Source organism: Chamaea fasciata, unplaced genomic scaffold, assembly GCF_029207755.1.
Source record: "Chamaea fasciata isolate MVZ Bird 193981 ecotype frontalis unplaced genomic scaffold, bChaFas1.0.hap1 SCAF_3, whole genome shotgun sequence".
NCBI classification, from domain to species: Eukaryota; Metazoa; Chordata; class Aves; order Passeriformes; family Sylviidae; genus Chamaea; species Chamaea fasciata.
Genome location: NW_027094088.1, coordinates 22,653,066 through 22,680,282, shown reverse-complemented (window position 1 = coordinate 22,680,282; position 27,217 = coordinate 22,653,066). Strand labels below are relative to the sequence as shown.

The following is a 27,217-nucleotide window of genomic DNA, read 5'->3' as shown; positions in this document are numbered from 1 at the left end:
GCCCGTCCCCGCTCGGCCCCTGCGCGGCCGCGGCTCCTCCCGCCCCGCGCCGCCACCGCCGCCCCGACACCCGCCCGCCGGGATCCCTGCGCCGCCGCCGCCGCCGCCGGGAAATAGTCCCGTCTCTGCTCTGGGCCCGCCGACCGGGAGAGCCCGGCGGCGCGGCCGCGGTCCGGGAGCAATCCTTTCCTTGGCTCCTTCCTTCGGCCGCGCCGCCGGCGCTCCAGCGGCATCCCCGCCCCTCGGCGAGATCCGGCCGGGCCGGCGCGGAGGGATTCCCGGCGCCGGGGGAGGGGGGGCGCGGCGGGCGGGGGGAGGAGGTGCCCGAGGGGGGGGCGGGGAGGGGGCAACATGGCGGCTCCGTATTAACTTCCCCCCCCTCGGCAGCCAGCGCTGCCACCGCTCTCCCCCGCTCCCAGCCCTGGCATGCCGGGCGCGATGGAGAAGGGCGCGGAACTCTTGGGGGGTAAGAGCCGGGCAGCCCCCAACGGCGCCAAGAGCAGCAGCCCCTCCAACGGGCACTACTCGGAGCCGGAGAGCGGCGGCGGCGACAGTGGCGACGAGCACGGTGCGAGCCTGGGGCCGCCCCGCCGGCGGCGGCAGGGGGGTGGCGGAGGCGGCGGGAGGGGCGGCGAGCCGAGCCGAGCCGCCTCCCCCTTCCCGGTGCCGGGGCTCCGCCGCTCCGTCCGTGCCTCGGCCGAGCCGCGGCCGCGCGTGTGCGGAGCGGGGGGCGGGAGCGCGCGGCGCGGCCCCGCGGCTGCCCCCGCGGTACTTAACGATGGGGAGGGAGTGTCTCCCGGGAGCCGCCGCCGTCCCCATTGTTCCGCTGGAATAAACTCCCCCTTCCGCCTCCTCCTGCCCCCTCCTCGGCGGTTGTCGGGGCTTAATCCGCGGCGGCGGCGGCGGCGGCGGTGGGCGGGGGGGCGGCGGGGGGAGGAGGTGGCTTATTCCGCACGGCCGCGGCGGGGGCTCCGCCAGCCCGCCCGCCCGCCGCACGGCGGGAGCCTGGGACGGCGCCTAGGGACGCTCCAGCCCTTAATTTCTCTTCCCTCCTTTGCCTTGCAGATGTAGGAATGAGGGTCGGAGCGGAATACCAGGCGCGCATTCCTGACTTCGAGCCCGGTAAATCGCTTTTCGGCTGTAACCTGACATCGCCCGAGGCGGGAGGGGCGGGCTCGCCCGGCGCTCTCCGGTGGCGGCGGCCGCGGGGCTGTATTTATGGTGCTTTTGAGCCTTTGTGTCGGCGATCCGGTGCCGGCGGCGGGAGGCTTTCCCGGGGCAGCATCTGCGCTCCGGGGGCGGGGGGCGCCGCGGTGGGGGATTCTCACTTCATTATCGGCCGCATTATGTGTATCCGGCGGGAGGCGGTGAAGCAGAAAAAAGCTTGAATTTTTTTTTTTTCTCCCTGTCCTTAAACCTTTAACCATAAAAAATATTTGACGAGGGGTGATGGATGTTGTCGGGCAAGGGTGGGAAGTGATGCGCCCTGCCGGAAGCGGAGCAGACCTGGCTGCGTGCTGGAGGCGCTGGGTGGAAGATGCGCTCGGTGGGAAACTCCTGCTCCTGGTTTTGTGTGCTGTAGTAGCCTCGCTGGCCCCGCCGTGGCAGGCTGAGCTGCTCTCCTCCGCCTTCCTCGCCCCCCCAGCCCCGCCCCGAGGAATATGGGTACGCTCGCACAGCCTGGTACTCAGCTTTAGCAAGTTAATTGCTCGAACGCTGCCGTGCCGTACTACGCTGAGCAGGGAGACCGCGGGAGCATTCAGCAGTTCTGCTGTAGTGGTCAGATGAAGCCAGCCTACTTTGCCGCTCTCCAGCCAGGCTCCATCCATGGGTGTCAGATGATTTCTTACCGGAAGAGGATTGCTCTCGCCGTGCCTCCCAAGGCTGGAGCGAGCCCCTCCGATGGGCGCAAGTCCCCACCGGCCAAAGAAAAGGCCGGGGGAAGGAAGGAAAGCGCGAGGGTGGGATTAAATGGATGCGTGGTCTTGGCTTAAGGGAATGCCTTTCCCCTAGGAAGGAGCCCGCACTCTAGGTCTCTTTGTTAATAAGGCTAATTGTTTGCACCCTTTATTTTTACGTTGCCTACACAGATAAAAAATTATGGTTTCTAACGTGCAGCCTGGGTTTGCTTCTCCTACAGACCGCTTAAAAAACAAACAAACAAAAAACCAAAAACCCACCTAGTGTTTGTTTTTCTTTTTATTAAAAGAACTCTTCAGCCCTTGTAGGACAATTGAGGTTCTGTGGTTTCAATTTTGCAAACTGTATATGCAGTAGTACCATTACATTAGTAACTACAGAACTAATTTTATGCTCTCCTATAACCAGACTTTTTAGAGCTCCTAAGTGTTTCTGGGGGATGGTATTCAATTAATGCCTCTTTCACCAGTAACTGGGATATGCTCACCCTATCACTTTCCCTAATAATGGAAATGTTTCTTTAATAACTCCTGAGTTAGAGGCATAATGTTTTATTATGAGGTATTCTTGAAGTGTGTATTTTGCTTATTAGGGCAAGAAGGCAATGATTTATTTTGGAACCCCTAAGTCTTACAAAATAAATTAAAAGGTCAATCGAGTTTAAAAATACGGTACTTATCAAGTTAACAGATTGGTTATCTGAGGAGATATCAACAAGATCTTGTTCTTTCATCTCTTTGTTTTTTTGGTTGAGTTTTTTTTTCTGATGAGTTTGGAGGCATAATTTCTTAGAGACAGAAGTAATGAGAGACAAAAATAGTGTTCTTGCAGCTACCTTTAGGTTACTTTTTTGTAGCTAGTGAGGTAATAAGCTTGCCTTTAGTTCTAGGTTTGCATATATGGGCACGGCACTATATTTGATTATGTTTCTTCTTGCAATTGTTCTAATGCTTTTTTTTGGAGGGGGGGGTTTATTAGGTACTTTAGAGTATGTATTTATTTGCAGTACTCTTGAGTGCTGTTTTTTATGCCCATTGAAATAAATAGGTAGGAGAAGGGAATCAATGATGGATAAAAGTAGACATAACTCTAAGACACAAAGTCAGCCCTGATAAACCCACAGAATACTAAAACGAGTGGAATAATACCAATCCTTGTGTTTCACGTAGCCTGTCTTGAAAAATAGCCATAAGCAATGCTCTACAACAATGCACTGAGGAACAAAATATTCATGATTAATGTTGTGATGGCAGTAAATATTTTTTGAAAAGCTTAGTCTATGTATAAAACAAGATAAAGTTGCACTTTTTCTTTAAAAATTTTTCTCAGTGTCTCATGGAAGAAGTGGATTGTGGTTGGAACCAACACTTAGGAGAGGTTAGTTTAAATATGTTCTCTTACCCCTCTCTCCACACCATATTTTTTTTACAAGCAAACTTTCAGATAAAGCTTAAGGGAAGTAGTGTTTTTAATTGTCACCAAATATTACAGCAGTGAGAGAGATATTGTCACTGCAGGAAACAATTTTAATAAGGAAACTTGGGATTTTTACTTTTTCTGATTTATTGAGTTAATGTACCATCTCTTATACTCCAGATTTTTGTCTCCTCCTGCTGGTTTTCCTATAGTATTTTATTTTCTTGGTGAAAATTTTTCTGCTTGTACTTTCTGATCCATCTATAGATCCAGCAGGATGTTACAAAACTGGTGTCCTTATATTGCGGGTTGTTTACATTCTTTTGGAAATCATGTTGGTGAATGTACCACCCTGTTGTGTCATCCACAGATAACTAGGGAAGCTTTATTCTACTCAAATTTAGATTTCAGAATGGTTTTAGTGTGAATTTTGCTTACTTAATGCTGAAATACTTAATTACCCATTTACCCTCTTTTCTGGGATGGAGTTGGGGCTGTCAAGAATATTTTATACTATTTAAGGTCACTTTGGAATGCATTGCTCTGTATGTCTTTATAACTTTTCTCTCTAGTTTTCTAATAGGAAAGCAGGCTTTCTTAAATTGAAATTATGAAATGGTGTGGGGAAGGCTTAGTCTTAAGCAGACAAAGGTGCATTTTGTGCTGGAAAACAACATACTTTTAAATTGTGATGCTGCCCCACAGTGCCCTCACTGTGTCTTGGATGCTCCTGGATGATGACTTTATTCTCAGTACCTGGAAGCCTGTGTAGAGCTGCCCTAGCTGTGCACACCTAACTTCTAAAGTGAAGCTGCAGTTTAGAGAGGGTCAGTTTGCTGCTATGATTTCCCTGTTCTGGAAATGGTGCGGAGTGCCTGTCAGTTATCTTCAGCTGGCTGCATTTCCTAAGTGGTGCTGGCAGAGGGGTTCAGCAGCTGAAGTACAGAAACCTCTTCCTCAGTGGCTTGGAGGTGTGCTCTGGGGAGAGGGAAACCTGTTATTCTTCAGATGTAGCTCTTGGCCCTTCTCTTCCACACTTTACAACTCTTCTAACACACTTTGGTTAACCTGCTGCAGGGTATTTCCAGCCCCCCTCCCTTGTAAAGAAGACTGTGTTGCCCTTGAGGTGTAACACAACTTCTTTAGGGACTAGGGCTGCTTCCTTGAGTGCTTGGGGCAGAAAGGACAGGCAGCAAGTTCTCAGGAAGGTCCTGCCTATGGAGATGGAGGGTTCCCTGTCCTACAGCTAGGGACATCCCGTGCTGAGGGCAGGGTGCCTTCCTTCAGGCTACCTGTATGTATCTATTATTCCTTTGTCATCCTGGCTTTTCTTTTGGCAGTGTGAAGGTCCCACCTGAATGGAAGCAGAAGTCTGATTCCTGCTGGGGACACAGCACTGCTTTAAAAGGAATGTTCTGGTGGTTGTTGCTTGTTTGTTGCTGAGGGTGGCACCTCAGTAGGGGAGTGTCACCACATATATGATCTCCTGCAGACGCAAGAATTCTGAAACTAATTTTTTTTTTTCACTTTCATACTTAAGTATTTAGTGCCTGCTAATATCCATGATATCCAATTGTCTGCAGGTATCTTAAGTTTAGACATTTCTTCCTCATAACCTGAGATTCTGATACATTCTCTGGTGGTCCTGCTTTCTCCTCGTCTTTAGTTAGAATGAAGTGCAGGATAATGGTCATTTACTTGGAATAAAAGCAGTGTACAAGAGAAATGTTGTGCCTGTAACATGCTTGCCTTGCTCTTCATGAAGTATTGCATTCCTAATGACAAAAACTGTCAGGCTTTTTAGTTCTAAAGTGTAATGTTATATTAAGGAGTTTGTTCTTGTATACCAGAAAATGTTTCAGAGTTTAGTAGTGCTTATGCCTTGAAACTGGTGCTTTATGAGTGTATGGACATTCTTAACCTGTTACGGAGTTTGTGCCGCGTTGAGGTTATCTGCCTTGCGCATCTCATTTTGGAAAGGCGCAGGAGTTCTTTTAGTTTTTCTAATTAACTGTTTTCAAGTTCACAGTTGTGATGGATCAAGATTGCAGAGATGATAGCAAATACAAAACGCTGCCAAACTGAAGGGGGAGAGCAACAAAACATAGTACGCTGTTTTGTTAGCACTACACTGTTCTTTTTTCCAACCCATGAGGTTTGGTTTTTTGTTTGCTTCAAACAAGATATAGAGCCTAAATATAAAGTGTGTAAGCTTAAAATGGAGTGAAAAGTTACTTGTTTCACTGCATAAAAAAAAGCTGTTCTTCTCCAAGAAGGATGCGAGGAAAGTTCCTCTGAGGGTGATTACTCAAGGAATTCATGCTGATGTTAGATATGAATCCAATTGTTGAGCAATTTCTTAGCAAGATAAACTGTTGGAAACAAATAGATTGTAAGGGGCTTTGTTTTAGACTACATTTGTGAAATAGTAATGGAAAGTGACTCTGAATTAGTGTTTTTACGGTATTGGGGAGTCTTCTTTTACAGCTTGTTTTCAAAAATCATATGCTCTGATTTAGTGCTTCAGTGTTTGCATCAGTATTGCTCTGTCCTGATGGGTTGGGTAACTTGTACTGCTTCCCTTGCTACATTGAGGTGGGGGTAAACAAACCAAAAGCAAAAATTACTTTTACATCTAACTGCTTTCTCCAACTGTACAATTTGGCTGGCTTTGACTGTTAAAATTAGAAAAATCAAAACTTGAGAGAGAGAAACAGAGTTGTTTCTGGCATAGTTGTTAGTATAGTTTCTTGTTGAAAGGGATGGGGCATGGTGACTGAATTCTAGATCTTGTCTATTTTTGTTCGTTTGTTTTAAGGAAGCCTAACTGACCACAGCAGTTCCTAGTACTCCTATGATAGTGTTAAATGTTAGAGTACTAATGGTTGATCAAACTTCAGGAGAACAAAGTTGCATCCTTGCCAACTTTATAGGGGGTAGATTTAGATGTGAGAGAGAAATTCCTTACTATGGGGTGGTGAGGCACTGGCACACATTGCCCAGAGAAGTTGTGGGTTCTCCATCCCTGGAAGTATTCAAAACCAGGCTGGATGGGGCTTTGAGCAACCTGGTCTAGTGGAACGTGTCCCTGTCCATGGCAAGGGGGTTGGAATTAGATAGGATTCCTTCCAACTTAAGCAATGCACTTGAGTGTTTTAATTGTGGTAACCGGGATACTGTCTAATATTTAGTTATACCCGAACATCCTAAGAGTAGTGTTCGGATTCAGCCATTTGATGTCTTAAGGAAATAATTTTGAATTAATGATTTCCCCCTCCCCCCCTTAGTAGCTGGACTTCTTACTGTGGTTGGTGTTTGCTGTCACATAGTTGTTCTCTAGATCATAGTTATTAAATAAATACTGAGACTTACTTGTTTTCTTACAGGTGCCACAAAATACACCGATAAAGATAATGGAGGGATGCTTGTATGGTCTCCATATCATAATATTCCTGATGCCAAGTGTAAGTCCTTGCATGCTTAGGAATTTGGGTGCTTAAGTAGACTGAGGAACTGTTTCTGGTGTGCCTATTTGCTCTTTATTTTACACACAGTTAAACTGCAAATAATTAAACACAAAGCTTCTCTTTTTCTTTATTTAGAGAACTCCAGGTAAAGGAAAGATGACCTTCTCTTATGTTAAAGTCTTTGTTTCAAATCATACTGCCTATTTTGTATTGTCATCATTGTCTGTGAAACCTTTTGTTATTAATTAAAGAATAAAATATCTGAACATGAAGAACTTGCTGCTTTAAATTTTTAAAAGAAGGAGTTGCAGTGGATGAATTCAGAAAAGATTTGTTGAGGCCCACTTCAAGGGGAAATTATTACTGCTGTCACAGAAGGAAAAACCAAACATTTTTTCCCTTTAGAAGTGACCTGAAATACAGGAGTCATCTGACTAAATGTGGTCAGTTATCTGTTTAATCTAGTTTAAACCTGTCTCCTGTGCTAGAATTTCCCATATGTAATATAGGGGAGTAAACTTTGAGGAGACAGCCATGAGAACCTCATCCTCAGGACAGTTTCTACCTAATATCAGTAGTTAGAGATTTATGTCCCTCTACATTTGACGGAATGCACCTTCAACTACCACAGAACAGTTAGAAATAAAATACAACTGTGATTGTTAAACACTTTTCATTCCTTTAAAGTACAATTAACTCTTCTGCTGCAGCAGTTCATGGCAAGGATATCCTTTGCCTGTTTGAATAAGGAGGATATGATTATTACCCTTCTCTTGCTCATACTTTCTTTCAACTGTTTAGTTGCCACTTAATTTTGAGCTCTAGAAGTTGTATAGGAAGAGGTTTTTGTTTAAAATAAAAAAGTAGGACTTAATTTCAAAATGACAAAAAGTGTTCAACTCAAAACTGACTCTTTATTGCTAAATATTTTTTAATGTTATTCCTTAATTTCATTATCTATTTATTGAATTTTCATACTGTCTATTGAAAACTGACTTTGTCTTGTAGTTAAAATCCGTATTGGTCAGTGAAAGCTATAGTAATCTTGAGGATATGCATAATCATTGATATAGGAACTTCTTGCCTTAATTTTCAACATGTTTGGGAATATGAGCAGTAGAAGTAGTTCGATCTAAAACTAACCCAGGAGGGGGGTTCCAAAAAGGCATAGCCTTTCAATAGCCAGCTAGTCTCTGCTTTAAATAAATAAATAAATTATGAGCCTCTGTGGTTTTGTTGTAGTAAAAATGTGAAAAAAAGCAGAATTAGCTTGTGTAAAAAGTTTATAAAATAAAATGTTCAACAATGATCAGTGGGTATATTTATTATTAATAAAGCTGAGAGTAAATTTAAAATTTTGGGGAACCTGGGCCTATGCAGTGTATTAAAGCATGGGGAGACTCTTTTCCCATGTTAGATGGCTAATTCTGTCATAGAGCAGAGCTAAAAGTATTAAAGAATAATTCTGACATTGCTTTGTTACAGTGGATGAATATATAGCAATAGCAAAGGAAAAACATGGATACAATGTGGAACAGGTAAGTGCTGTGGAATGAGAGCGCTCATTTAAAGGATTCTTTTTTAATATAAAACTATAACACAATTCTTATTTTTCCCCCTTGGTTACCATTAATTAACACTGTTTCTCTTCAGGCACGGCAGCAAACACTGCAGTTAAATGGATCTGCATACAGTTGTGGTCTGGATTCTCTGCAAAAGATTGAGCTCTTTGTTTTCATGACATGCTCAGCTTGTAATGTGCACTTTTGAAAGGTTTGGTATGTTTCTTGATACACTGGGCATGTCATGCAATTGTGTGTGTATATTTAGCTAAAGAGTTTCCTAGGGTAGCAGCTTAAAAATTTGAAGTTTAACATTAGAGTGCAAATACGGTACAATTTTGAGCCATTAATTGATTGGGATGGCACTGAAAAGGTTTCTTTCATACTGAAAAAAAACCAGTAAAACAACCTCAGTTGAGTGGGTTTTTTCAGAGGCGGGAGAACAGACTCAAATTTTAGCTCTGAAGGTAACAAACAAGTTGACTTTTTATTTAACAACCTTTGGTCACCGTTCCTTAAAAAGTAAGGATAAAACTTCGCTGGTCTGCATGTAGTTCTGTTGCAAATTGCTTCATAAATTAACCGATCTATGTAAAAGTAAGATTACCTATTGTGAAAAGATATTTGCTGTACAACTGAAAAGAAGTTGTATGATCAAGTTTTGGAGGATGGAAGCTTGCTCATCAACTGCTGTCTGACAAAGGCTGCCAGTGTTACAATGTCCAGAATATTCCTGTGGTTTGGTGTTGCTTCTTTATGCCTTGACTTCTGTTAGGCAAGAGGAGGAACTGATGGATCTCAAGTCTCCAAGAGATGGATTTCCAAAATAACTTCTGGTGCAAAACATTCGTAGACTCCTCACAGTGGAATAGAAATTCTCTTTGCAAGAGGTGCTTGTCACTTGCCATTTTAACAGGAGCAGAGGTTTGCTGTGTCCAGGTTGTTAGAAGATGTGAAATCAGGGGGTTGGAGAGATGCCTGCCCATCGTGTCCGTGCTGTATGATTGAAACTGAGTGGATTGCATTGCCCAATTCCCATGCCCAAATCTTGGCATCAGATCTGCCAGTGATTCTCTGGCACAGAGCCTAATGAACATAAGATTCTTCAAGAATATTGGGAAATGAAATTATGTAAGAAAGTATATTTAAATTTCCGTTCCTTATTAGGTGCACGTGATGAAGTGGCCGTGCTGTTATTTGTGGATTGGAGAGTTGTAGAAAGACCACTCTCACTCTGAACTTTCAGACTTGCATTTTGGATGATACTCTGGCTACCGAAAAGTATTTTTATTTTCTTTTTTGAGTGGGCTGGTAATAACAGCCTATAAGGAACTGTGTAGGTGATATATGCCTGTAAAGTAAGAAAGCAGGTCAGATTTGAGCCTCTCAGCCTAGTTCATGCTGCTCTAGAATTACTGCTGCCATGCCAACCTTAAATTGTCTGGCTTTCATACCATTAATAAAGTATAGATGTGCCCACTGTCTCCAAAGGGAATTTTGTAACCTGTAGTAAATAGCCAATAAAGTCTTAAATACATTTTGAGAAGGGATTCTGATAGTCAAATTTTATTTCAAACAAATAAATTGCCTGTTTTTATTTAACTTGTCTCAACGTTTTAGAAAATTGACTAAATCCAAAGAGGGACTATTTCTTTTCAAAGGCTCTCGGCATGTTGTTCTGGCATAAACACAATATTGAGAAGTCCCTTGCGGATCTCCCTAACTTCACTCCTTTCCCTGATGAATGGACAGTTGAAGATAAAGTCCTATTTGAACAAGCATTTAGCTTCCATGGAAAGAGCTTTCACAGGATCCAGCAAATGGTAAAGTAGTATTTCAATTAGAAGCATTAAACAGCTCAGATGCACTTAAGAACAAAGGCTCCTGTTGGGCTAAAATTTCATGTTGATTTCTGTGTAAAAGCTTCAGGAAGAACCTTGAATATAAGATTTAATTTTATTTCATCATGTCTCTTGGACATACATCTTTATCTCTCTAATGAAAAGAAGGCTTCTCCCCTTTTTAAAAATGTGTTTGAAATACATCCCTCTTTTCAATGCATTTAAAATATTGTTTAAAGATGTAAGCTTAGCAAAATTATAATTCTGGGTGGAATTTTAAAAGTGTTAATCTGTTGATGAATTCTTCTAGCTCCCAGACAAGACCATTGCAAGCCTTGTAAAATATTACTATTCTTGGAAAAAAACTCGCTCTAGGACAAGTTTGATGGATCGTCAGGCTCGTAAACTCGCTAATAGAAATAATCAAGGTGACAGGTGAGTTTTATGTTCTTAAGTAGCTAACCAGAGCCTCAGATCTTCCTAACTAGAGATGTGGAGTAAATTCTAGCCGTTGTTTCAGTGTGAACCATGTGTTTCAGGTCTGAGCCCCTGTTGTGATATCTCTGATTTTAGCAAGGGGTTTGGTACCTCTGCTTTAAGAACTTTATCACTCCAGTCTGTGTGCATTGTAATAAGAGATGGACGTGTTTTAATGTAAAAAAAGGATTTAAACCCTGAAGTCTATTACTGTCTGCGTGGGAGAGTGCTGGGGGGGGGGGGGGGGGATTGTTTTTTAATTCGGATTTTTGAACTAATATGGAACTAAAACGGAAAGTTCAACCAGTGTAAAGAGCCAAAGCAGTTAGAATGCCTACACATTGTTTTATAACAAAACTTTATATAAAATCTTTTTTAGGAGACTTAGAACTGCTCTCTGTCAGAGAAAATTAGAGCTCAGAGTAGTTTTGTTGTCTTGCATAGAAGGGAATAACATTTCTCACAGTTACTACGAAATTAAAATTTTATTCTGCTCAGTATGCTTAATAATTAACTTGCACTTTTTAAAAGGTGATATGTGTTGCATGTATAAGTATTATAATCTATGTTTATATTGGAAACTGTAATTTTATATCTATAGAAAATTGCTTAACTGGACCAAAAAGGGTTGTCTTAATTATATGTTATTTTCAATAACTTTTGAAATCTAAAGTTCATATGCTTATTTAGAGATCCCATTTCTGAAAAATTATAAACTAAAATCAGTTTGCTTTTAATACGGCAGTTTGGAGGGGTTTGGTAATAACTAGAAATTTTAATTTGCTTTTGCATTAATTTATTCAGAAATTGTATTGTCAGAATGACTGGATTGGACTCTAAATTGACTGTTCTCTTTTTAACCTTTTCTCTTCAATTCAATAGATTTCATTTCCCTCCCCTAAATTGCTAGATTTTAAGGAGGCTGGTGAAAAAGCAGTCCCGTGTTTTCCCATCGTATGCCCTATGCTCCCCACAGACTTGAGCAAGGGTTTATTCACCTGGTGCAGTGGTTTGAAAATTGGTCAATTAAAACTAATGGGGCAAATGAAAGGTTATTTCTAGCCTTGGTATATAGTTGGCCACATAAGTGTTCACGTTGGCACAAGTGGTTGAATTGAAGAAAGGTGACACCAAAATTCTTGGCAGGAGTACCAGCACTGCTTAAAGTAACTTTGAAACTATGTTTTAGGATTGCTTGTTTATCATAATAATTACTAGAATTTAATACCAAAAGTCATACTTGTAACAACTGTCTTTTGAAAACTACAAATAATTTTGAGATGCTGTATACTCAGAATAGATAAATCAAGTAGAAAACTCTCTTATCCTGGTACATACGTATTTTGGGGGTTAAAAAGTAATAAAGTGACCAGCTTTTTTATAATCTGTCTTTAGCGATGATGATGTAGAAGAAGCTCATCCAATGGATGGAAACGATAGTGATTACGATCCCAAAAAAGAAGCCAAAAAGGAGGTAACAGATAACTTAATGGTGAATGTCAGTTTGTTTGTTTTCAGTGAATGTGTTACTGTGAAGAGTGAGCTGTAATATAGAGGTTTAGGTTTCAGTCTGCTGAGCTCCCAGGGCCTTTTTAAATAGTCAAGATCTTGATGACTTCTCATTGAAACAAAATTGTATCATATATTTTTGCCATTTTGTGGCTTTAAATACATCTCTCATTACCCCCACTGTATCCTGAGAGATCTTCAAGTTTTAGAAGAGATGTATCTTCTCACAAGCTGGTAAAACAGGTTGTATCTGCCCTCCATCGGACTTGTTAATATGTTTACAGTTTTACTGGTCGTGAATTATTTGAATGAAAATGTTTTCTTTGAATTTTAAAATTAAATTACAAATTTCAAAGAACAACTTCTGTTGTTTGTTCAAAGCCATTGTGAGGTGATGCATTTCAACTAATATGTGGTTTTACTGAGATGCTTTCTACTAATAAATGTAGAGGAAAACCATTTTTGTCCTAATAAGCACTTACTGTTAGCTTTACAGATGACTGCTGTGTTCACAGTATGTTCAGGTTTTAGGGGTTTTCTGAGTTCTTGTTGTAAACATTAAGCTATCTATGAACAAGACTAGAAAAACGCATTAAAGTGTGTGTTTAATTGTTTCTTTGATGAACTTTATACATTTGTGATCTTCCTAAATCAGCCAGTTCATGCCTGTCAGGAGTGAGAGGAGAGGTCATGCAAAACTTTAGCACTCCCGTGAAGTGGTATCTAGAATTATGAATAAAACTTTGCACTTTTTTACAAAAACAATATTGAAGATGAAGAGACTGATAAGTTTAGCTTCTGTTCTGAGCTTTGCAATGACCTTCAATGTATCCCTTTATCAACTGGCCTTGGGAAAAAAAAGGACAATTAATCCCTTTCAGTGAAAGAGTTTGAGAATACTTTTTTAACATGGGGATGTTTTATAGTACTTGAAATGTCACATGGTCTGATAATGTACCTTTTATGCTGTTCTAATAACGTCCCTGCATTCTAATGATTGGAGTTGCTACCTTAGTCACGTCTAAATAAGGGCTGTTTTGCCCAATTTACTTGGTTATGGTTTGAATCATGACATTCAGTCCAGAATGCAAGCAGTGTGTTGATAGACTTCTAGGAACAGGACAAATAAGTTTGTAGGTTCTGATGAGCTGTTTGGATCTGCACAAGATAATTTTGTGATCTAATAGTTCTGGTAGGATTTGTGTACTTTCACTTCCTAAGCAAAATATAAACTGAGTAGGCTGCTTGAACACACAGAGCAATGGAAACTTTCTGTTTCCAGATAAAACAAATATAACCTAAACTCTCTATCTTGGCAAGACAAAATTGTGAGAGAATATTTTCACTTCAAATCCAGATTGAACACACAGGAACTGCAATTTCATACTGAAAGAGTAATGCAGAACCAAAACCCAAATAAATATAAAAAGGGCAGAAGTAAACTTAACTTTGAAATTTTTAGGTATCAAAGGTGTAAGGCTCTACATTGGTTTTCCAAGGAAGAGCACATATCTTACGTGCTTTTAAGGTTGCCTCTATGAAGTCTGTGGGCTGGATTAAGGTGTTATATTAGCTGGGGAAGAGAATGTGGCACAAGGTCAAGTGTAGTAAAACAAGACTCTGTTTGCTGCTCTATACTACTACTACAGAAAATAATAATAATAATAATAATAATAATGTGTGCTGCACTTGGTTTTGCAGTCACTGTGATCAGATGGCCACCTCCTCTTAACATGCATGGATGCCAGCAGGGAGGAGCTGCTTGAAGTAGGGAAACGCCTGAATTCTCTTTCTGTTCTGGTACTAAGCATTGCTTTGAATTAGAAAATCCTTGCGGAGAATGTAATTTTTGTGTCTCTGCTCCTGGCCTATAGGGAAGCTACTCAGTTGCTCTGAGGGAGTCACATACATGCAGAGAAGCTGTGCAGCAATCCCCGTTGAAAACGAAGCTGAAATGTTTAGGTGCCCAAACATATCAAAACAAAGACTTCATTTCCTCTTTGCCTTGCCTTTGCTTTCCAAAGAAGCAAATAACAAAAGCTCATGTTTTCTAAATTAAATAGATTTTTATAGTGACTGCAAGGGTATGTCCATACTCTCTTCTTCCAAGTCTCAAATCAGCCCCTCCCTGTCCCCCCCAAACCAAACAGTACTGTAGAGTGCTTACAGCAGAGAGAAATGTAATTTTGCATTCTTGCCTGGCCTGGATGACTTTGTCATTCTTCTCCTTTAATCTTTGCCCACTTTCTTCATATCTGATCAGAAATTAATCTGTAGAGTCACTGATTATTTGTTTTAAAAACAAACTTCATACAAGTAATATATGTGTCTATTACTTACCTTCTGTATACGTAAGAGGTCTGTAATGCTTGCCCTCTGTCACAGTGTTCAGACTGGGATTTCTGTAACATTTACTATATTAGTGGCCATGTTAAAAAAAAAAAAGCTTTGAAAACTGTTCTTTCTTAGACTAATGCAGGCTTATCCAGCAGATGACTGATATGCTCCATTAACTCATCTGCAAGACATAATTGGATACTACATGCAAAGGAGGATGTTAGCTTAAGTTTTATTTGTCATAAATGTGACATTACAATGCTATCTGATACTTCATTCTTTTTAGTAAAGTTGTATACAAAATACTGTTATTCTTTAATGATTTATTTCTTGTAAATTGAAGGGCAATAATGAGCAGCCTGTTCAGACCAGCAAAATAGGTCTGGGTAGAAGAGAGTATCAGAGCTTGCAGCATCGCCACCATTCCCAGCGTTCCAAATGCCGTCCTCCAAAAGGCATGTACCTGACCCAGGAAGATGTGATAGCTGTTTCCTGTAGTCCCAATGCAGCCAACACAATTCTTAGACAGCTGGATATGGAACTAATCTCGTTAAAGCGACAGGTACCATGGGTTATTGGTCTTGGTTTGTTTGTTTTTTTTTTTTTTCAACTCAGATTGTTCTGATTTGTAATGGTATTGAAGGTGATCTGTGAAGATTCTGGAACTTCTGTAATGTGAATCTTCCTCATTTTGTTCCACAGTTATCACCGCAAATGCTGGACAGTAGCTGTTTTTTACATTCATCTGCTCTTTTGGATGAAATGAAGCAAGATGACTTTTTACTTATTAAAAAAAAGAGTAGCATTGAAACAGTGCTACAGATTTGGAGACAGGAAAAATCAAGTCACATTTTACTTGAATTTTTTTTTACTTTGTTAGAAGTATTTGTTTGAAAAGTGAAAAGGAGACCAATGGAGCAGAGGAAGTTACATTTAAATTATAGCTGTTTATCTGGGTATCCTTTCCCACATACTGTGAAAGCATGGGAAGTGTGTGGAAATTATGGACCTAGTTATTTCTCTGTTTGAATTGATAAGTTTTCTACTGCTTATTAAATTCAGGAAAGTTTTTTAGTGTTCACCTTAAGAGGAAAATTGCCTGCATCCTTTGCATGAAGAAATTAAATTTTGGCATTTAAAGTTGAAACATGTCATTATTCAGCTTCTAAGGGTACAGTAGTTATGTGCATGCTTGCTTTCTAGGAGCGATGGGGCTACAGAGTCAAGGCTTATCTTCTGGAATTTTTGCCTCCTTATAGAGCTACCATGTTGCAAAATCATGGAGTGAATAAAGGATTTTTTTCATGGGGTTTTTTTGCTCCCTTATGTTCTTTTACAGGAGAAATAAGCTTCTTTCTGTCACAGCAGGAGTCTGGGGGCTAAATAGCATAGGTGGGTTTCACTCTTTAGCCTAAGTGTAGGTGAGTTACAGCCTTGAGGTTGTGTTTCTTTTTTTTTTTTTCTTTTTTTTTTTTTTTCTTGCAGTGCTCTCAGAGATATGCAGCCTTTGGAATCTCCCACTGAGTTGTCTGCTTTTGTGTCCATACTTAAGAACCCTTGTAATAGCTGTGCACCATAGTATGCAAACCATTTTCTTACCTATGTTACCTTATGTGCATCAATGTCAGATTTAAGTGCTTCATAGATGTGTATATATGTACAATTTGGAAGGTCTGTCATTTTTATAAACTAAGAAATAATTAAAATAGTTTCAAGAATCCCCCCTAAAGAAAATCAGAATTCTCAGGTCAATAAAAAGCATCTGTCAGAAGGAACTAACTGGAAACCTCTCATAAATTTATTTTTTTTAGAAGGAAGAAGTTAATAAATTAATATAAGCAATATATCTCACATTTCTAAGAATGAAGTTTTGTGTTTAGAGTGTTCCTAATTCTTCAAGAACCTATGCATCCTTATCAAAAATAACTTGTTATGAACAGCTTTTAATATTCTTGCAGACAAACTGTTCTTTTGAAAGACTGGCTTAATTTTTTTTTTTCTCCATAGTAAACTGTGATGTGTTTTGTTTTGGTTTTTTAAAATTTTTTTGAAACGGTTAAAAGTAGTGAAGCCTTAAACCATAATATTTCTCTTTCTAACTTAGGAGGTACACTTGTGGCAATCCTAGTGAAGATAAATGTGTAAAGTGACCAACTTTCTTTGTGGAGCTGATTAACTTTGTTGTTTTTGACCAAGGTTCAAAATGCTAAGCAAGTAAACAGTGCACTTAAACAGAAAATGGAAGGCGGGATTGAAGAATTCAAACCTCCTGAGGTAAATCAGAATAAACACTGAAACTTGTGGCCTTGCACTTATATTAATGGGAAGCTGCAGAAATGTGCTTTGCTACAGCCTAGTGTTTGCACTCCAGCAGCAGCTTAAACAGGATGCATTAAATTACATGCAGGCGGGAGTCTGGCTTCTTTACAAGAAATCAGTGGTAGGCTTTTTTTTTTTAATGGCAACTGGTTGAAAAGAGAACCAGAAAAAACTGAAATGTCATGTCTGTTCACAATAACAGGGAGCTGAAACTGAGCCCTGGTACATGTGGGCTTTTTGGATTAAAAATAGGTAATGTATATTGCCAGTAATAAATGGTGTTCTATGTGAAAACATGACTATATATACATTTTGGCATCTAAAATGAATGATCTATTACTACTGAAGTTCTGGTTCTGCTAGTTTTAAAGGTTTGGATATGAAACGTAACATGAATGCAAAATGCTTTAAACACCAAGTCCAAATAGTTTAGATAAATGTTACTATGAATTCAAATTCTGTCTGCATAAAGATCATTAGCTTGTGTATAAGTTGTTATATAGCTGATACTAAGAACTGCAATAAAACAGAGGAAAAACTACTGGCATAGTTTTAAGCTCAAATCTGTAAACACTATTTCCTTTGCATTAAAACAACCTTAAACTATAAATTTGTGGCCTATAACCAAGAGGCTTTTTCCTGTTTTGCAAAATGTAGTGCAAGTAAAACACATTGATGCTCAGATATTTTGCAGCTGTTGAAACAATTTAATGATCTTTGTGCCATTTTTCTAATTTTAATAGTCTAATCAGAAAATCAATGCCCGTTGGACCACAGAAGAGCAGCTTCTTGCAGTACAAGGTATGTTAATAGTAGCAGCAAGTTGAAATCTGATGTGAAGGATTTGAAGAGGTGGTTAGTCTTACATTTGTGTTTCCCTCTAATGTGAAGCTAAACTTTATCTGGTTACCAGGAATGCAGCAAAACTATTGAGAATATTTAGGGCATTTATTCAAGCAACATGACACTAGGCTTTCTGTTACCCATTTCAAAGAGAAAAGCTAAGCGGGATTTAACAACTGTATTAGTACCAGAAAGTCCCTTAATCATCTTCTGAATCACTTTACATGAATTTCTCTAATGTGGAAGACTAAAGCAATAGTTGAAGTAATAAAAATTGAAGCATTTAAGACATGTCCAGTATCCTAAAATAGGAAAAAGCAGAAGTAAATGTGCTCTACCGTTGCTTTCCTCTGTTCATGAGGGAATGATGGGCAGGTATCTACCCATTAGGCCTTTTAAGAGTCTGAAGCTGGATATGGATGCTTGACTAACAGTCTTACTGGACTAAAACCCCAGCATTTTCTGGTAGGCTATTCATACAGCTAATTTGCATTTATTTCATTTATATGAGGGAAAACTGACTCTTGTATTAGCATGCACTGCCAAATCAAGGAACATGTGAGGGAAATACCTGGAGATGCTGTGTTGATGGCATATATTGACTCACTTATGTGGATCATCTTTTATAAGGATAATAGCTCAGTTATATCTATCTGCTTTATTCTTCTGTATTCTTCACCTTGAAAATGAGAGAATGAGTTTTAGTATAAAATCAGTGGATCAGGATATCAGTGTAAAATTGTCAGGTATGCCATACCTGGTACTTATTTATTAGTCAGATAACTGAACCTAAAGTTAATTTTTTTTGAAGCATGAATGGAAATGCAGAAATGGTGTGTCTCAAATCATGCCTTTCAACTTACATGCCTCAGGCTTGGATTTGCATCTCCAAACTGTCCTCTGTCCTAATTCTCTCACTATTGCTAATTACCTCAGTAGTTTGTTCCCATCCCACTGAAGGGGATGCCTGTCTCTAGTATTATAGTTTAGTAAGTAGAAGGCTTGTTGGAAGAGTGGGGGAAATCCAAGGTTGTTGTGCCTGCCTTAGAATGAGAGGATTCAAACCATCTTGCCTTTTCATAGTTTAGTCATTGGAGTTCTCGCTAAGCAACAGTTTGGGAAGTGATAAGTATGCATTCAGTTTTCATTAAGCTATGGCACTCCGTGGCCAACAAGACATACTAGAGCCTGAACAAAAGGGAGTGAGGGTTGGTGGTGACTCCTTGGAGAGGAGATCTGGTCTTCTGGTCTCTAGAGATGGTTCTGTGTTTATAAAGGTAGTCAGCCTTAAGGGTGGGGTGAGAAATCAGGCCTTCTGGATGAATACTGTTTTCATTGACATGTGCTTCTTATATGTACTGTTTCCTCTGTGGTCCCCTTCCCTTGTTGCTATATGGAATGGAGATGGGAGAGAGTCCTAATGACAAGAGCAAAGTGTTCTAATTATCCCTCCCTTGCTTACTACTTGTTCTCTCTCCTGGAATGAGAGTGCTGTAGGTATTAACCTCTCATCCCTCAGGCTAAGGACCCTGATTTCTTGCTTCAAAGCAACTGCTTGAGGTAGTAGTCTCTAGGCATGAGGGAGCCATGCTGTGTTTTTTCCTGGCTTTGTTTTTAGAATGTAGCCACAGCTGCTCTACTAAAAGCTTCCATAATGTGCATTAGGCTTGGGCTTGAACATTGACTTGAACATAGGGACATTTAGTTTGTACACTTTAAAACAGATTTATTTCTTGAAATGTATTTGTATATTTTGGCATATGCTTTTAATAATTTTACAGAAATCATAAGCATTGAGCAGGTATGTGGCACTTACATGATTTGTTCACTTGAATTCAAACAATAAATCTAACCACGGAAATTGTAAATATAATCTGCAGTAATATAATTTTGGTACTGTTTTTTGTAAACATGAAAAAACTCGTTATCTGCAGGCTAATCTCAAGGGATTGCCAGTAACTAAGGAAGAGGTAATGAGAAAATTTATCTTAGAATAGAGCTGTGTGTAACCTTAAAAGCAGTGTGGTTGCCTGCAGTGGGGTTGTGGACTCAGATTTACGATCTCTGAGCCAATGTATTTGCAGTATAATTTATCAGGTAGCAGTTGAGCTTTGAATTGTTGTTGAATGTATTGGGCTAGTTAATCAGTTAGTGTTCTTAAATTACAAACTCATTATGTACAGAAATATATAAGCACGATCATATGCTCAAACTAAGATCTTGGCCATGAAAATGCAATTGCAAAAATGTTGTAACACTTGTTCAGGACAACAAAATTTGCATTGAAAAGCAGTGCATGACTTTCATGACATTGCAGAGAAAAATAGTTGGGACAGTCAGGATCTAACTCTACATAAAATAGTTGCCAGGAGCACTATAATCCCATCATGGTGGAGCTGCGGCTCCCATTAACTATTTCTGCCTTGTTGTGGTGCTGTATCATATTGCTTTGCACCCTGATTAATATTGTGTTTGCTGTGCTCTACATCATTAAGCAGTGTAAACAGCATCACACTTGGATTTACTAGTTTCACCAAGAGAGACGTTCAAGATGAAATGCTGTTATCAAGAGCATGCATGTGTTGTTTTAGTGTACCTTTGCAGCTGGGTGAAGTTCTGAAGAGCTTGAAGGATTCCTGTGAGCTGGGCTGCTTTCAGATGAGCTGGGAGAAAGCCATTCATACATGTGAAGTGAGGCTGTGCAGTCGTCCTTTTTGAGCTTCACTTTCATCAGCCTAATAAAACTTTTTTTATTGAATAACGGATTGAACACATGAGAAATAATTTGGGGGTGTTCAGCACTGAATTTGTATAAGGATGCATAAGTAATGTGCACTAGTTTGTGACAGGGATGGTGGCTTGGCAACAACTCTTAGAGATATGCCATCACCTTATACACTGAAGTTTCGTAAACACACAGTGAATTTTCTCTACTTCTTACGTGGCTTGAAAGACTTTTAATATGTCATTGTGATAGAGCAGTAGTAATAATATTGAAAAGAATCCAAAATTAGAAGTGATGTGTGTTGCTAAACTAAGGAACTTTTATTTTACTTAGATTTTTTTTTTTTAGGAGTTGGGTTCTCAGTGAAGGCAAGAACACCTTGTTTTCAAGCTGTTTGCTTGGAAATGGGCTTTAAGACCTTATTTTTTGACAACCTGAGTTGAAGATAACCAACAGGCTCAGTTGTTTTGCAGATTTAAGAAGGAAAGAAATGTAGCCAGCATAGTAACAGAAAAGGCAGAAATCACTGAAAGTCTTTATTAGTTTTCTAGCAGAAACGCACTCTGTTCTGCTGGGCACCTTGTTCACTTGATTAATTGTACAGGATGGTAGATACATTGCAGTGGATGTTTCATGTTCATTATAAATCAGTCAGGGTGGTAATGGTAGGGCAGACAAAGAATATTAAAATACCGGAGGCAATGTTCTGTGGGCACACACAGCTTTTAAGGAGTATAGCTGATGCCTTGTACAGCTGATAAAGCACAGAGCCAAATCCTTGTCTTTGCCTTGCCTGGATCCATGCCCTCCCACGTGGCTCTGAAATCTTTCCAAGGTTCCTGCAATCAGGAAAGTTGTATTCTTTTGTATGCCCCAGAAAAAGATACTAAATATTGTAGCTGGGCTCTTGACTGCTGAAACATCAGCTTCAGCTACAGAATTTGTTACAATCCTGGAGGTGAACTTCTCTTTTAAATTGCAGGGAGTGTGCATTACCACATCAGAAGTGCCTAATAACGAGGAAAATAGAAAGGGGCAGAACCAACTGAAGGTCACACTCTTCACAATTAAGTTGAAAAGGAACATAGCTTTCAGATTTGAAACAACTCTTACTTTCTGAACACTGCTTCATTTTCTGAAGTGAGGCATGAAATCAGGCATAAATTTCTTTTCATGTAATGAGAAAGAGTGCCTGTCCTCTAAGAACTGTAATATGTTCTGAATGATTTTAACTATCAGGAGCTTCACAGGAAAAGTCAACTTGTAATTCGCTCTTGCATAACTGACAGCAAAAAAAAGTGTCTTCAGTTTACTCAGTCTGGAACAAAATTGGTTTATTTCTTCAAGTCTCCAAACTTTTTGACACTTGTAATTAAAAATAAACTTTGTGTAGCTAAAAGCTGTGTTCTAGGAGGTGGGAGAAGTTTAGGATCTTTTTCTTAAGCAGGAGAGGGGAAGAACTGGACACACAGTCCTATAACAAAATCACTGTACTTTTTATTATAGCTCAAATTTTAAGTTAAAAACGATGTAATGTTGAACTCAATAGTTTTTTGTGTTATATGCAAATGTAGTTTTAGAAATATTTAAAATATTTGTTGGTATTTTCTTTTGACATGCTCATAAACAAAAGTGACTACTGATGTCAGTACAAAAATTAATGAAAAGAGCAACACGAAGATCACCTGTCATGCTGCTTATCAGTAGGGGATTTAATCCTGGAGGCTTGTGCTGGGCCATGTTATAAGCAGACACCAGTAGCTTAGATATATTTACAGTCTCCAAGGTGGTTGTCCCAAACCCCCAAATTTTTCTACCCAGTTTGAATGGTGAAAAGCTTCAAACAGACTTTGTGAGGTGAACACTTGCCAGTTGCTCTGTATAGCCAGAGGAGAGCATGACACAAGTGCAGGAATGAGCAGTATATTGTGATTGCTGAACTGTGCCCCCCCTGTTCTGCCCTCTGCCACTCCTGCCCCACTGGCTCTGGGAAAGAACCATCTGCATGCAGCTGGTGTGGAGGAAACCTGTAGGAGCTATCAGTGATTGTCACTTGATATTTCTAGCATTTTATTCTGTTTACAGCTATTCACACGTGCTCGGTCACCCTTCCTCCCCTCTTGAGCTGTTCTTGGGCTTCTGCCCTTAACGTGAACACGCTGAAAGATCCACTGTGTTTGTCAGAGGCCATCTCTGTGGTTTTAGGTTGAGAGGCTTGGTGAATAAGCCAGGACCTTGTAAGAAGCATGAGTAATGACTTTTTAATAAAGTTCTTGGTTTGTATGTTGATAGCTGTGCTATTAAAAATTACATTGTTTTAATGGAAATCGAGGCCTTCTCCTAATTGAGAAGTTCTCCTAATTAGCGAGTCCTCGGTTTGCAGGTCCCGTAGGTTCTCTCTATAAATACATCACACGTAGCTGTGTCTTGACTGATTCTTCACAGCTATGTTATTTACTTTGCCTTCCAGGTGTCCGAAAATATGGTAAAGATTTTCAAGCTATTGCAGATGTAATTGGCAACAAGACTGTTGGCCAAGTGAAGAACTTCTTTGTAAACTACAGGCGTCGGTTTAACTTAGAGGAGGTATTGCAGGAATGGGAAGCGGAACAAGGAACCCTGGCTTCTAATGGTGATGCTTCTGCTTTAGGGGAGGACACAAAAAATACTTCTAATGTGCCATCAGGAAAGAGCACTGATGAAGAAGATGAGGTGTGTTTTGTGTACCAGAAATAAGTAAGCATGGGTTGAGGAACAGCATTTTCTTTAGTGATAAATTATAAGGTTAACTGGTGTGGAGTGGCAAACCGCATTCTAAAGAATGATGATGAGCTTGCATAGAACTTCAGCCAATGTCGTTAACCAGCTGGGAGCAGGACTGCACCTTTGATAGTGACGATCACGTTACTGTTTTAGTGTTAAAATACACTTCTTGTTCTAGAAGAAGACTTGCTTCGTAAATATTTTTAGTTCTGCTGTCTATAATGTTTTGGTTGGTGATTTCTTTTCAGTAACTTCTCAGTTCTTTGGTTTTATTTTTTTAAATGCTGTTTCCTGTGTAGTGGCCAGTGGCAGCCCAACTGCGTCACGCCGCGGCCCGGCCGGCTGTTCACGCGGTCTTGTCTTTGTCCTTTGCGCAGGCACAAAGCACTCCGGCCACTCAGTGTTTAGGCCCTTCACCTCCAGCACAGGCATCTGCTCCAGCACCTGCCGCTCCCATGGCAACTTTAAATCAGCCGCCCCCGTTACTTCGTCCGGCTCTTCCCGCTGCTCCCGCCCTGCACCGCCAGCCCCCGCCTCTCCAGCAGCAGGCGCGCTTCATCCAGCCGCGGCCGACCCTGAACCAGCCGCCGCCGCCGCTGATCCGCCCAGCTAACTCCATGCCACCCCGCCTCAACCCCCGGCCCGTGCTCACCGCGGGCAGCGGCCAGCAGCCGCCCTCGCTCATCGGAATCCAGACAGAACCTCAGTCCACGCTGCACTGAAGAAGCGATAAAAGCAGAATTGTGCTAACTCCCACGTTTGAAAAATTGTGTCAATGTACTTTTCTTTTTTTTCCAAATAATGAAGGGGAGAACAGAGCACGCCTTCACAGGTATCAGACCGGTCTTTCGGAGGAGCAAGCTAAGAACCAGAAACGGGACGACGTCAATGACCACCTGTATAAAAATATTTTTATGCCGAAGACTTGTACAGCAGAACAATGCCTACACTGCAGCCCTCCTCTGTAGGAATAACTGTTGAAGGAAGCTAACTTCTTAAATGAATAAATGTTCAACACACCAAGATTTTGTTTAACTGATTTTTACTCTATTTATTTTATTACAGTACTTTATAGTCAAGCATCTAACTACAGGACAGTAGTCTGGCAAATCTAGAAATAGATAATATTGTAGGAGACTTAAATGTAGTGTTGGGGGGTTTTGTGCGTGTGAATTTTTTAAGTTTTTTTTACCTTTTAGTGAAAGAAAATAATGGCTTTAGGTTCAGAATGTTTGGCCCTGTTTAGATAACAGTAGAAGCATTTCACACACTTGTAAAATGTAGGTCTTCTCTTCACGTTTTTCCCAGAACACTTTAGCTTGTTTTAAAAGGTACTGGTTTATTAAATGCTCTTCTTTCAGAGTGTTCTGAAGATTCAGTGAGCTATTGTACCAAATTTATTAAATCTCATGCGTGTTCTCCTCATAGAATTTGACTGGAAGCAGGAGTCTGGTTTCTTGTTGCATTCTTGTCTTGTGAGCTGGGCAGGATAGGGTGGCAGCAGCTTCCACCACCCAGGGGGATGACAGGAGAGGAACCATTTAGCAAGAAGTAATAATTTAATTTGTTATTCCACTAATTCTTCTAATGTAAGTACAGTAGAATTCCATTCCTCTGAGAAGGACTGTCTGCAGTTTGTATATGTTAGATCACTGATACCTTGCTTGAGCATTAATGAGGGAAGCGTAGAGGCTGGTGGTGCTGGTAGAGTATCATGAGAGTGGTTACCTGCTGCCCACACAGTCTTAAGTGACTATCTCTTGACTCCTGCTATGTTTCTGGCAAAGTCAGTTGCATAAGTTGAGGGTATCGGGGGAAGGACAAGGGTGTTTGTTTATTATGTTGACTCAGTAAAACCTGCATTTAGAGATTAATATTGCTTCCCAATTATAGGAGTTAGAAAGAAACTCATTTCTCTGCATTCTCATCTGAAACCTTGATTGATGCCCAGAAGTGTTTTGGGGTGTGGGGCTTTTTTGATGGATTTTTTTGTCAAAGCAGATGCCTCTACCCTCCAAGTAAACCAGGCTCCAAATATGAGTAGCACTGTTTGAAACTCTGTGATCTGAATTAAGTTATTGAAAAATAATACATTCTTGATCGTGTAATAATAATCATGTTGACTGTCATACTATTTCGAAAGGTTTTTTTGCTTATAGCTGAAATGGTGTCTAAAAGTCTTTTTAACTCCATTTTGTTATTAACTAGATTTGCCCTTGACTAAAATGAGACTTTTTATGCAAATAGGATGTGTTCTCCCTAGGTTTTTTTCACAGATAAATTGAGTGGTCTAATGATCAGATCAGCTGAATAAGGTCTTTCTTTTTATGTGCAAAGGGAAGTTCTTGTGCTATCAGATTCTATTTCATTTGAAAATATAGTAGTAAAGTTTGATAGTTGTAACCAGAACTGCAGTTAAAGTGTTGACTTTTATGTTTTAGTTCTTCATTTTAAAATATTCTCAAATCAAACTTGAGAGATTTTTCTTTCTGAAGAGCTTTCACTGGTGTGCTGAGGTGTTGTACAAAAGGTCTTTCTTACAAATTTTCTTTTGCATCAGAGTAGGTGCTTAGCCACTATGTGAGCATCAGATGACCCCCTAAGTAAAGCAGAATTTTAAAACAAGCACCAAGGAATTCGTGGTCATGGAAACTTGTGTTCTGGGAGTCATGAGTCTTTATGTGCCTCACCAGCTACACACAAATCTGGCTGCTCTATTGGTCTTTTAAACCAATACAAAACCAAGATGGTACGTTTTTACAATTTAATTGTTAACAGTGGTAAGATTCATCTTCAGGATTTTTTTTCTTCTTTTTTTCTGTTTGTTTGTTTGTTTGTTTGTTTGCTTTTAAGCATTGAGTCTCCCAGGTGTGTGTATTGTACATCTGCTAATTTTTGTCTTGTCTCTTGTCGATAGACTTCAGTATGCAGAATGTTGGGTGTTACAGTACAGTTGGCCACCACCAACTGCTATGAAACTGTTCAGTACATTGTAATTCCGTTTAATCTTGTTTAAGTATTCTATGACTGGGCAAAGGTGCTGTATTTGAAGGGGGGAGGGAGGGTCAGAGATATGTAGGGTAGTATTTCTTAATTTACCTACACTGTAGCACACAGTAGGGAACTCCTAGCATTTGTAGTACTAAATAAGTATGTACATAGCAAAATGTCTTTATTGTGTGCTTTGCAGAATATGTGCATACAGTTTGCACGTCCTGTTTTGATGGGTAGGGTTTGTTTTAAGCAGTGTTTGCCTGGAGAGTGATATGCTTGCTGCTTAATCAAAGGATTAAAGTTTCAAAGAAATCTGTGTCTTCTATTTTTATGTACCTTGTAATGGTCTAATATGTTAGGGCCCTTATACTGTGATTCTCTTCTAAATTCATTTATATTTTTTTAAGAATTAGAAATAAAATTATACAATGATGTTGATTTCAGTGGGAAGTTTCTTTTGCCATATCTAGTCTCCTGTTTTGTAATGTAGTAATGAACTCTGACTTCAAGGTTGGCTTAATTTTGTCACTTTAAAAAATGTACAATGTTTGCACACTAACATTTGGCAGAGAACGTGTATCCTACATTGTTCAAAGCTAATGTAACTCTACAGCTTTTTGTACAGTTTATTTTAGTTAATAAAGCAAAACGGTACTAAAAAATTACATTTTACAAATGCAAGGCATAATCGGAACAACATGTATTCAAGAAACAACACTTGCAAAATATGGATGTACAAGAACTATCAGATTTAATTGTTGCACTTTAAATCAGAATGGGTACAAAGTTGAGCAGGTATTTCTGCATTTAATAAAACAATCACTAAACATTGCACATCATAGTAAAGCAGTTTAATTTGTTACTCCTGAGTAAAAGGAATTAGGTACTTTTGTCCTTAGTTTTTTTTCATCCTTAGAGTGTTGGGATTTTTCTTTACTCTGGAAACCTCACAATGCATCAAGAACAGAACACAAACCGGTAGCTTACAGATATGGGAGTTTGTGTATGGATAGAGATGAATTGCAGAGTTTAGGGAATAGTTTG

General features: G+C 39.9%; 1 protein-coding gene across 7 annotated transcripts; it reads left to right on the top strand.

Moving 5' to 3' along the window:
• Positions 1-346: 346 nt before the first annotated feature.
• Positions 347-26,611, top strand: RCOR3 (REST corepressor 3). Of its 7 annotated transcripts, none has more exons than XM_066178340.1 (12): positions 347-568; positions 1,066-1,122; positions 6,723-6,800; positions 8,289-8,341; positions 10,027-10,188; positions 10,517-10,641; positions 12,079-12,157; positions 14,873-15,091; positions 16,726-16,803; positions 17,592-17,649; positions 22,887-23,128; positions 23,557-26,611. In XM_066178340.1, exons 1-12 carry the CDS (start codon positions 427-429, stop codon positions 23,899-23,901), a joined length of 1,638 nt encoding a protein of 545 aa, XP_066034437.1. In that variant the 5' UTR covers positions 347-426; the 3' UTR covers positions 23,902-26,611. The 7 variants fall into 7 exon arrangements, with proteins under 7 accessions (XP_066034437.1, XP_066034436.1, XP_066034442.1 ...); XM_066178339.1 differs by having other exon boundaries at positions 12,079-12,175; XM_066178341.1 differs by lacking the exon at positions 347-568 and adding an exon at positions 895-911 and having other exon boundaries at positions 12,079-12,175.
• The last annotated feature ends 606 nt before the right edge of the window (positions 26,612-27,217 follow it).

Coding starts and splice junctions, on each gene's coding strand:
- RCOR3 (XM_066178339.1), top strand. CDS start 427: ATGCCGGGCGCGATGGAGAAGGGCGCGGAACTCTTGGGGGGTAAGAGC. Junction 1,123..6,722: donor CATTCCTGACTTCGAGCCCG/GTAAATCGCTTT, acceptor GTTTTCTTACAG/GTGCCACAAAATACACCGAT. Junction 17,650..22,886: donor GCAGCTTCTTGCAGTACAAG/GTATGTTAATAG, acceptor TTTGCCTTCCAG/GTGTCCGAAAATATGGTAAA.